Source organism: Phasianus colchicus, chromosome 17, assembly GCF_987193195.1.
Source record: "Phasianus colchicus chromosome 17, bPhaCol1.hap1.1, whole genome shotgun sequence".
Lineage (NCBI taxonomy): Eukaryota > Metazoa > Chordata > Aves > Galliformes > Phasianidae > Phasianus > Phasianus colchicus.
In genome coordinates this window covers 3,509,386-3,521,404 of record NC_143452.1, presented here as the reverse complement: position 1 = coordinate 3,521,404, position 12,019 = coordinate 3,509,386, and the positions used below count along the sequence as shown (strand labels likewise).

General features: G+C 40.5%; 1 protein-coding gene across 12 annotated transcripts in view; it reads right to left on the bottom strand.

The window, feature by feature from the left end:
• Nucleotides 1-12,019, bottom strand: part of PTPRT (protein tyrosine phosphatase receptor type T) — a 432,503-nt gene that overhangs the window by 39,243 nt on the left and 381,241 nt on the right. For 8 of the 12 annotated variants that reach the window (XM_090152290.1, XM_090152287.1, XM_090152292.1 and 5 more), the window contains 3 exons: nt 10,014-10,091; nt 9,769-9,813; nt 1,011-1,198 (listed from right to left, as the gene is read on the bottom strand). In XM_090152290.1, the coding sequence (XP_090008416.1) occupies nt 1,011-1,198; nt 9,769-9,813; nt 10,014-10,091 (311 nt within the window). The remainder of the gene's footprint in view (nt 1-1,010; nt 1,199-9,768; nt 9,814-10,013; nt 10,092-12,019) is intronic. The other 4 variants (XM_090152291.1, XM_090152296.1, XM_090152297.1 and 1 more) reach the window with 3 other exon arrangements.

Genomic DNA, 12,019 nt, shown 5'->3' with positions numbered 1-12,019 from the left:
TTCCCGAACATCAAGAACTAGATCTGAGGGCATCTGTAATTGAGCTGAATGTAGTTTCGGGTACTGTTCACAGCAGTGGAGGCCAAGAGAGGCTAAGTAAATCTCCCAAGAGAATTACTACCCTTTTTCAATATTTAACCAAGCTCTTTGAATTCATACTTTAATTAGCGTCCTTGATTGCGGCGCATGAGTGCATAGCCCTGGTTAACATACAGTTACCAGAAATATTTGTCATGACAATCTTTGATGCCATCTGATTAAAAAAAGTACTCCCTGGTGACAACCAGGAAAAGATTATTTGCAATTGCAGCAAACCCCAGCATCAGGGATACAAACCTTATGGACTCTCACTTGCAGGGTGGAAAAGTGAGCTGCTTTCATTAAGTAACTTACTTTTCACAGCTGTTAAGTTATTTTTAAGTAGTTTTAATGCCACTATGCATATTAATTACTTATTGCCTTCCCACCAGCTTACTACATTCATTATAATTATCGCTTGCTACAGCAAAGTCTCACATATGTTTGATCTTATTTCCCTATTTCCTCCTTCTTCTCTAAATGTATAATTGTCTTCCAACCCCTCCCCAGTGCCATTGTTCTTGTCATTTGCATTACATTTCTGGTCACTCCAGCTGTGTGGCAGGGGAATGGAGGGGCTGCTTTCATACTGGCAGCTTACTGCTCACCTCTCTTTTCATTGGAGTTGCAAGAGCAGATCACTTAAATGTACTGAGACAGAGGTATGAGTATACAGAAAAACTCCATTTGAACTACACAAGGTTGCTGCCTTGTGTAAGTGCATTTTCTCTGGACCAGAGAGCCACCAAAGATTGCCAGTGTTGTAAATCCTAGTCTAATCAACAGAAATAAGATGGAGGAAGGCAACGACTAAGAGAGTAAGTGAATTAAGGGAAAGGAGCTCTGCATACAGTTAACCTTCCATCCGAAGCATCTCTCCTTTGTGACTGCCACTTCTCCACCGATTCACGCGAGTGAAAGGTTCCTCTCACCTCATATTCCTCTTTAAATCCATAGCCCTGTCCACGTTTCATCTGGGTGATGTGCTGCAGCAGATCGGCCACTCGGATGGCTGGCTGGAACTGCCCCCGTGGGTAGGACATTTCCACTGGCTCGCAGCTCCGGTACGGGTGGGTCTGGATAGTCAAGGTTGGCTGAGTCATCTCTCCATGGCTACTGTCTGTTTGAAAGACAGGGAGGCAAAACAAGCTTTCACCTATCTGTGACGGTCATTCTCATTCCTGCTTCACTTGTCTCTCCACCACCTCACTGGTGCAGGCAAAAGAAAGTAAAGAAATCAGTATGAAAAACACAGTGCCGACTGCTGCCCAGAAAGACCAATTCCCATTCAACTGCTTTTTGTGTCAAAGAGACAAACCCAGAGGTGGGAATGGAATGAACAGGCACAAGGATATAGCACATATAGTGAAACAGCAAACTTAGTGTGAGCTCTGCATAACGATCCACTGGGATTACATACCTTCCTTCACAAACCTGCAAAGAACAGGAACAAAAGATACAAACAGATGAGGGAGATATTCAAGCAAGATTTGGGGCGTACAGCATGAGATGAGTGAAAGGGGCCCAAGTTAACAGCAAACAAACCACCAGCATTTCAGATAAGCCACACAAGATGTTAGAGGCAATTTAAAATGCTCTGTAAATTCAAGCCAAAAAAGCATGTCAATTGCAAAACTGTAACGTTAGGTAGAAAGAAGTATAGAAGCAGTTACCTTGAATGCACAATCTTAACATTTAGATATGTAAACTTAATAGATATAGATCTTTTTGAAAGAAATATTGTAAAAATATCGATCGTTACAGAGTTGGAATTGTAATCTCTTATATCCTCAAGCAAAACTCCAAAGACACAGCAAAACTTCCCGTGGAGCTGACAGAAGCTTAAATAACTGTACCAGAGATACCAAATATTTGTTCTTAACAGGAGAAACTCAGAATAAATGAACAGTTTAGGGGTTTATCTACCAGAACTGACCAGATTGAGAGATTACCAAATGAAACAGTTGGTTTTTTTCCTATGGTTACAGATATCTGAGATCACAGACTCCCAGGTTGGTTGAGGTTGGAGGCACTCTGGGTCTCTTTGGTCCCACTCTGCCCCACCAGGGCCACCCAGCACTGCTGCCCAGCACCACATCCCAATAACCTTTGGGGATCTCCAGGGAAGAAATCCAACACCTCTCTGGTTTCCATGCCAGAGCTCCAGCACCCACACAGCACAGCAGTGCTTCCTGATGGGTTTGGGTTCCTTGGTACATACAGGCCTTAACATCCTGCATGGATTCTTTCTGGTCTTCCCCCAAAAGGGCCTGTTAGCAAACTGAAAATATACCCTTCTTCCACCGCTCAAAGAAAAAGAAAGGAAAAAGTAGAAGACTGCATACACCAGGCTCATTTCATACAGAACGCAGATTGAAAAAGAGCCCGAACGCTGTTCCTTGTCAGCAATAGTACAGTCATGTTTTAGGAGGGATAAAAAATAAATGAATCGAGTTGCAATTTCAGGGTGATTTCTGAGAGGTAGAAATATGTCCAGAGTTACTGTAAACATTGTTATCCTTGAGAAACCACCATGAAGTTTTGTTCATAAGCAGTCAGGATCTCTGCTTTGTTCCTCATTGCAAAATTGGGCAGGAGCAGACAGAATAGGGCATTAGATTGCTTTTTCAGCAAACGACAAAACAGTGACATGACATAACTTGATGAACTATGCTCTAGCTGGTTTACTGTTACATTGGAGGTAAGTTATCAAGACAGGCATATGCTCTGTTTTGGAGGACTACGAGAAGGAAAAAGGAATGACTGCAGTGGATGCACTGCCATGGGGTAAATTATCCCTACAATACATAGATACAGATGATATAGATATAGAACATTAGATATAGATACAGATATAGATAGATGAGTCTGATGGTTGAATTATCAGAGATGCTGAACATGTCCTGCTGCTTCTGAAATACATGGCCACCACATCGATCATTCACTCTGAAGATGAGGCTACTGGATTTAAAGATTTCTCAAGCCAAGATTCTCATAAACAGTCACATTCCTTGGACAGCACAAGATTTACAGACCTATGGTTCTAGTGAAGCAACCATCACATACAAAATGTGAATAAATTTGGGATTTAAGGAAGAGTAACATCCAAAGCATTTGTATAATCATCCCTAATGCTCTGTCTAATGATAGTGTGAGAACTCCGAACAGAGGGAATTTCAAGGCTTATTAATTCCCCTAGTTGGATTCGCTTTCCCAGAGCATCTTTCCTCCCCTGTTCCCTATTAACCTCCTGTAATGGAGAGGAGAAGATTTTTATCGTGGACCATTTCCGACAGACGTACTATGCTTAATTTTCCATCATTAGGTTTAATACAAACCCAATTTCACAATTGGCTTCTCTGAAGAACCTACAAGTAATGCCACATTTTTATCAGCCCCAATTAAAAGACATTACTACATCCCTATTCGAGAGGGAGACTTAAAACTTACGTGTGGCACTAGTGCTAATAGAGTCAGGGCACATGCAGAGCACAGCCTATTTGTAAAGCAGGGCTCAGATTAGCAGGGTGTTATTAATTTCTCTCTTTTTCACATTTTTTAATTCTGGTATTTTTGGGTCTCTGCTCCCAGTAGTATTCAATTGAGGGGTGAAAACAGTCCCCTCTCCAGAATAACTTCCTTTAAACTAGACTGGAAGTAGATGAAGCTCAGCAGCAAAGGGTCTGACTCCAGCCTTTAAGTTTATGGTGACAGCTGTGCTTCTGGTCTCTTTGGTCAGACAGAAATACAACATCTACTGATTGCAGCAGCAACTCTTGCAGCATCACTTCTCATCCAGCCAACTGCTTCTCCAAAAAAAAACCCCATGTCACACAGTCCGAGTCATCCTGCTCTCAACCCTAGAGCACACAGAGCCGACACAGGGAACACCACCTCTGCTGGATTTCTGTGACAAATACATCCCAGGTGGCCTCTGTGCACTGCCCAATAGAATACCACAGTCTGAGATCTGACCAGCTCGGGAGAGCTGCCAGTTCTTTCCACAAGCATCTTATCTGGGACTAGGAAGAAATCAGAGGAGATTATTATGGAGATAAATTGTTATGTATGAGGCGAGTTTAGTGTTCATATGTTCTGCTAATAAAGCCCAATTCCAGAAACATATTGTTCCTTTTCCCAGTGTAATCACACCATGAGTCGGAACCTAAGCATGGTTAATGAGGCGCCCAGGCAAGGCACTGCCCCCTCCCTCAAGATGTGCAGTTCATAGCAATTTGTGAGCAATCTGGAATGGAGGGTAGGAGGGGAGGCAGCAGCAAATCCATCTCTCATTGGGACAGTCAACAAAGCAGCCTTCAAGCATTTACCTATCTTTGGTTTTTCTGCATTGCCTTTCTGCTGGCTGCAGCAATAGAAGGGAACTGTGCCTTCTGGTGCTGCTGTTACTGGAAAAGCCAACAGAACCACCAGCCCCAAAGCCACGTCACATCGTGCTCTAATGGTTGTACTGATGGCAAGTCATAGAAATTTACAATAGTCCCTCCTGTCTGCCCCCATCTCACAACCACCCACCCTGCTTTCTTAGAGTGGGGATGACATTGAAGTTTTGCTGGTGTTTCTGGAGCACTTGTGCCTCTCCTGAGTTTTCAATGAGATGAGCAAATGAATTAAAAAAACTCTTCTGAAAGATGCCTGAAATAATTTACTGTATACTCAGAAACTAGTAAACATATAGACTGCAAATCGGGTTTTTAGGATGATGTTTCATATGCCCTTCTTATTTCTAGTCATACATCCTCATTTTGTTGATAGGAACACAAACCAACACATTTGACTTCATGCCAAAGACAGACTAGCATCAAGAAATAATCCAAATATGAAGATTTCAAGAGACTGTGATTCATCCTGACCCCAAAAGTTGTGCCAATGGTTAATTACCCCTGCTGTCTAAACATTTCTTAATTGCAATTTGATCTTGCTAAGCTTCAGTTTCCAGACACTGAATCTTATTATACCCCCTGTTAGATTAAAGAGCCCTCTGAGTATTTGAAATCTTGACCTGTACAGGCACTGATCAAATCACTTCTACAGTTTCTCTTTGATAAGGAAAATCAACTGAGTGCTTCTGAAGTCTCATTTGGGCAGAGCATTCAGGGCCCCAGTTCCTTCCTACAGACATCTCCAATTTTCTAAAGTCTTTTTTGTGCAGCCATAAACAAAACAGATATTCTGTGTGCTGCTGGAAACCCACTGTTCGTAATAGGCTCTTTTCTAATGCTAGCAGCTGCAACAGCAAAATATTTTGTCAGCTTGCTTGTTAGCCCTTGTTAGCACAACGTGCTTTGTCCCCACGCTAAGACACCAGTTGCCAATGTAGATATTTTGATTTCTGGAAGCTGGCACTTTCATTATCAGTCAAACAGTACATGGAATGCCCTGAAATTTTGTGGAAGATGTTAAATCGATGGCTCACCGGCTTACACACAACTTGCTGGATTGTGGAACTCTTCAGGCATCTCAGCTTATCTCTTTGGTAGTGGAACTGCAGATAATAAAATTTAGCAATATTGACTACACTTTCAATATTCTCAAGTTCTCCCTGCCTATGAAATGGCACTTCTGTGACTCTCTGCTGTGCTGGAGAAGTAATCATAAACTTGTTGAAGTTAACTGTGAGGTCCTACCCTGCCAAGAGAAACAAAAAGCAGCACCATATGCTGAGAAAAGCTCACACAGAGGCCGATGAGGTGACATCTTTCCCCATTTGGTGGGTAACCCTGAGGGCAAGATAATATTGCTCACCTGCTGCAACAATACCTTCTATTATACACTTTTGTTGCTTCCCAGACAACTGAAATAAATGTCTCCCGCCACAGAAAAAAAAAAAATGCTGTTGATGACAATGACGGGGTGAAGCAGAGCTGAGAAACTGAGAGCCCCAGCCTGCAAACAGCTGTGTGCAGCCCCATGCAACCCCTGCTCCTGGGAGAGAACGTGCCCAGCTGGGGCAGCTTTTGGGATGGAAACTTTAGACTCTTTTACAGAAATTATCTTGTTCCATAAAGAAAAGACTTCAGTAGTGCAAGACAGACATCCAGACACACACTGTAATGTTGCCTTCAGATTAGAAAACTAACTTAGGCCTCAAGCAAGTGAAAGCAATGCTGCTCTAACGTGAGTATTGAATACGCAGAGTTTATTTCAAAAGTTTTGCTTTAATATCTTTAGCAAAAAATAAATAAAATTTGAGCGGTGTTTGTGATGGATTTTATTGCATGCATGTTCAGTGTCTCTACTAGAGTAAGGGTTGCCAATTATTTGACATCTTCCAAGGCTGACTACAGGATGGCTAATATCTCTTCTCCTTTCACCAGAGATAAATAAGGTGGTACCTGGTAAAACTAATTTGCTTTTTGAGTGCCACAAGGCTTGATTTTATGGTAAATATCCATCTATAATGTGCTACATACAATACAATCAGCGGTACGGCAAAACAAAGTCAAAACATCATTTGCCTAATGATATCAAGTCAGCTATAACAGGCAAGTTCCTTAACAGAAAGCCTTCTGAGACCAGTTTTGACAGAGCAAAGCATATATTGTTCATTTCAAAGGCTATAAAGAAGCCATACGGCTGGAGTAAATTATTTTCTCTATATTTAAAAATATTTTTTAAGGATAACTTGGTAAATACTTCATAAAGTGCATTTTAATCTTAATAGAACTACTGAACACAATTATTTTTTTCCATCAGCACACAGGAAAACCCTGCTATAAATGTAAGGAAGCTGCTTTGGTGATGTGGGCTGAAAACTGGGACTACTGGGTTCACATGTCACTGTGCAGTTCTTCAGATGTGTGGATTTCTTCAAACCTACGTGAAAAGAGGCAGATCTGCCTGCATTACAGAGCAATTCATCAGCTGAAGAGCTACTGGCAACTCCAAACCAGCACTCACAACAAAATGCCACTAAAGCCTGGGACAGTTTTGATTATCTGTAGTCAAAAAGAAATGTAAGGGAAATTCAGTTCAAGCATCAGCCCTCAATGTCAGACAACTCTGCTGCAAGACAACATCAGCACAGTAAACTGAAGTGAACTGAAAGACTCTCCCACAATTTCTTCAAGATTGATATGGCCACAAGACAGCACTGAACAGACTGAGCCATTGATTTTCAAGTTTTCAATGCAATTTATAAAGTCAGACTTGCTAATGCAGCAATATCAGCAACATCAGCATCTAAGCATCTTTTCTGTTCTTCAAACATTAGGGTTGTGGATAAACTCAGAGCATGCTGGATAGGCATAAGCAAAAGCCCACCCAAGCTACAGAGGAGCAACATTCAGAGCAAATTTCTTGTTTTTGTTTTTTTTTTTTAATGCAAGCCAGGATTTGTTGAAGACATCCCAACAGTGAGCTTTCTCTGCTTTGTTCCACCCATCTGCAAGGAACACGAGGCACTACTGTCCTTATCCTCCTGGGGGGATTCTAGGATACTCTTGCATAAGTCAATTGAGAAGATGACATGAAAGGATGCAAGGGGAAGGTGGGCTGGCTCTCCTGAAGAGCCTGCACTGATGTCATTTGCTGAATGACTTTGCCTGCCATGCACATTTTCTCCAAAAACAACCTCTAATGTAGTACCATCTCCCACTCAGACTTTACATTAGTCATATAGCATGAACCTTACTGAAATAAAAGCAGGGAAACTGCCTCCTTAACTTGCTAGTACTAAATATTCTCTTTCCCAGCAAAGATGCTTGTGAAGGCCAGTAAGTCTTGGAATCTACAACTCTAAGTTAAATTACAGAGCTAAAAACATGCATTACATAAAAAAGTGTTAGTCAAGACATGGCAGAGGCACAAAAAAAATCCCCTGTATCTTAATATCAAGAAATCATGTCACAGTCAAGCCTAGGGAGTCATCTAGCATGGCAGATATAGAACATTTATTAGCAGAAGACATAACAGATGGGAACAAATAGCACTGAAGCACAGGTGGTGCCCAGAGACAGATATTGGTGGTGAGATGACTGATGCCCTTTTTAAGATCTTTTTCTTTCCCAGGAATTAATAAACGTCAAAAATTAAACTTATTTTGCTCATACAGCATCATCCAATGTCTGGTAAATCTGTCTGAGAGGTCAGAACGTCAGGCTTTCCATTTGTCTACAACTCACAAGATAGAAATTTCTATGGTGCTAAGAGCTGTTTTGCAGCACCTGTGGCTGCTCAGTGCAGGTGCAACTCAAGAGTGAGCAGCGTGTGTAAATCATGTCTTAAAATGCTCTGTGCTTAACTTCTTGTGTGTAAGACAAGGATATCAATCCTTACTTGGCTTAGAGATAATGGTTAGTAGATGCTAAATTTTAAAGAGTTTTGAATATGTAGAGTTTTGAATACATAAGCACAAGACTACTTTAATCCCCAATTTATTTTTCCTCTCTAAATGTGGTGTTTTGAAAGCTTTGAGAGCTCTTTTTGGCTTTTTCTTTGCCCTGTGAGAGGCACAGATTGACTCTATTACTCCTTGAGCTTCAGCATCAGAAGTGTGCCGCTTGCTCTCTGGATACAGGGGTAACAGCACCAGAAGTGTGCAGCTTGCTCTCTGGGTAATAACACCTCCCTCAGACTTTAGTCCCCATTTTCACAGATGCTGAGCACCAGTGAGAGCAAAATGCAGATCTGGGCACTGTTTCTAAAGCACAGTCAAAAGATAAATCCACCTTCAGACTTTCCTGTTGACAAGTCTCTGGGAAACAAGAAGAAACCTTCTGGAAAAGACGACTCCTTCTCCATCACATCAAAAGAGGGCTTATTCATTGCCATCAGGCATGTTGATATATAGCAGGATAAATGTATGTATTGTGGCAGTCCCTCCAAGCCTCTCTGGCTGTTAGTCTGTAAGCCAAAGCACTTAAGTGCTTGGTTGTAATTTCTTCCTGGTCTAAATATAGGCCTTCAGCGTGCCCAGAGTAATGTTTAAAGCAGACATGGTAGATTACTGTGTCTGGAACTGAACATTTACCGTAGATAATCCAAAATGACAGGTTTCATAAATACCACTGGTTAGATTCTGATCAACTACATATCATCTTTCTGATTCATAGCAGAGGAATTGCCTTCTTCAAATTCCACGCGCAGGCAGCATCCTCCAGGGAGAGCCCGAAGTTGTAGGCTGTTATTACTCACTTTCAAGGGTATACCTCCAGTAAGTTTCTGAATAACTTCTTTTTATCAGCTTTCAGTTTCTGTCAATTTTGTTCTCTCTGTTAACTTACTGTACTAACATACTTTTAAAAATCCAAAAGCTAGGAGCTGCACACACTGCAGCACACAACCATCTCCCTCTAAAGTGACCAGCAGCCACAGCACAGCCTCCACCTCTCAGATTCTGCCTTTTCATTACCCTGTCACATTCATTCCAGACTGCTGCAATATTTAGCATTTAACTCTTAGCAAAGCTGAAGGTGCTGGGCTCACTTCCCAAACCTACCCTCTGATTTCCACATACATCCGTATACTTTGAACTGTCTTTTCTTAAAAAAAATAAATAGAATCAATTAATAGTGATAAGAAAGCACGAGTGAAACCAAAGACTTTCCAATTAACACAGTACATGATCACGGGATTAATTATGATTTTGAAGCCCAGCCACTTAACAGCATTCTCTAGGTTCTTTGCAAGATGCAATGTGTTTTCTCTGCAATGAAGGAAATACCACCATACCTGTCTTACCTAACAGCGTGGTCGATGGAACTGTGTCTGATGATACTTTGAGATGGAATTCCATTCACCCACACGACACGGGTCATTGCAAATCAACAGAAGATCAGCAGGAAAAAAAAAAGTTACAAAAAATGAAAACAAGGTTAGCTTCATCTCATACTCAGCAGATTCAGTCTATAGGTCATATCAGGAAATGCACAAAAGTAAAGAAAATTAGAAAAGAAAAAAAAGTCTGGCACTAGTACCTGAGTAGTAGGAATTCAACAAAGATTTGCTCTGAAGGGTTTTGCTTTGGACAGAAAATGAACAAGGAGAGGGTGATGCTAGGTAGGAAAGACATAAGGAAAAGACTTTAGACATATATTAAGAGAGAGAAAGAACAGGGAGAATGTTCCTCAAAGAACACAGTAATATGGGATATATAAGGCTTATCAAAATGAATTATATTTTTCATCTCAACATGCATATTACATTTATTACAATGTCATCATGATGGATTTTCTTTAATATAAACACTTCGGACCCCAAATATAGTATTATAGTTTTTGTAAATCAGTGTGTTCCTACACATATAGGACTATATTCTACAGACCTCTTTTTTTTCTTTAAACCAAAGGAACATCTAAGAAAAAGATACTTAAAAACAACACCCAAAATACAAACTGCAGAGAGTAAAATGCATTATTAACAGTAAAATAAGCCTGCTAAGCACAGTGTACACCAGTACCACAAATACACAGGCAGGGTAGCAAATTTTTTGTTAAAACCATACAAGATAAGAAGGGAATTGTTCTTCAATGCAGAACACTTAATAGCAAATCCTATAATCTTTTCCCCTGAGAGATGGGTTCTTTTAGCAGGATATACATCCCTACTTTCTCCCATCTAAAGCATTAGCTTTCTCTGGAACAAATCCACAAATAATTCCCATATTGATCAAATATTTATGGAAAGGAGGCAGGGCTCCACATCTTCACAGCAGAAACTTTCCTTGCTAGCAAATGTACGAGATTGTTTATATCCACAATAGCATACATGTACATTCTTATGATAATCCATCATTTCTGAATGTATATTCTTTTGTTATCATTCTGCATTCACTCTTAGACTTACAGACATTTATCTCCTCCTCAAAATGTTGGGAAACAAGCTAATACAAATCTCAGTACATCAGAAAGATGACAATAGATAAACACAGGAAGAAGTATTCCATAATCCAGCAGAAGTAGATAAAAGTCAGTATACATCAAAGAATTTTCAGAAGCAATTTTTGTATCTCTAGAAAAAACACCACTAATAAACTTCAGCTTCTTCTATGGAGTGAATGAAAGAAGGTACTATCCTAGGGAGTTTCACAAAGTCTTCAGAATTACCTCCTAAGCACTTTATAATCAACTTATAACGAACTTGCTCCACTTTGCATTCTTCTGCTACATTGTCAGACTTTGACCATATGAAAACACTACATTAAGATAATGCAATTTCTCATAGCTTAGTCTGCTTTAATGCAACTCTCATCTGGGACCTCTTCCACTTTCTTCCCTGTTAGCTAGCCTAAATAAGACCTTCTCTGTATCACACTTGGAACGTGGCCACTTTTACAGATGGGGAAGATAAGCATTATCAAGAATACTTTGGTTGACCAGAGTCCCAGAGTAAATCCTCCAATTTCCTGAAAGTTGGGAGTACAAAAGGACATTGGGCCACAGCTTCTCCAGGAATTGCCAACTATACATTACTCAGGCATCTAAATGTGGACACATCGCTTCCATCAGTGAATTTGATTATAACTGTTTCCAACAAAGGTTTCTCAAATGAACCATATCTGTGAGACGGGAGGTGAATTCAGACTTTCAGAGAGCTTATTCTCAAAGTCAGCCAGGTGGCTGTTGTAGGAAAGATGCACACGCAGTGCTGTGGATCAGAGGTACCCACCAGCAGTGTGTGCAAGTCACAGAGACACTTCCACAGAGGACTTCACATCAAAGATAAAAACTTGATTTCAAATTCTCTATACACAGGAGCAGCACAAGAGGCCACCCTACTCATGCAGAATGGTGGATGTTCCTCCCTGTTATGAAAATGACACTCCTTAATTTATTTCAAAATTTTGTAAAGAAATCAACTCTGAAAAAATAGGAAATCAGCATGAAAGACCAAAAAAATAAAAGGGATTTGGGTCTTTTGACTTTTTTTTTTTTTTTTTTACTTTGTTACTCTTTAGTTTTAGAATTTTTGGCTGAAAAACATG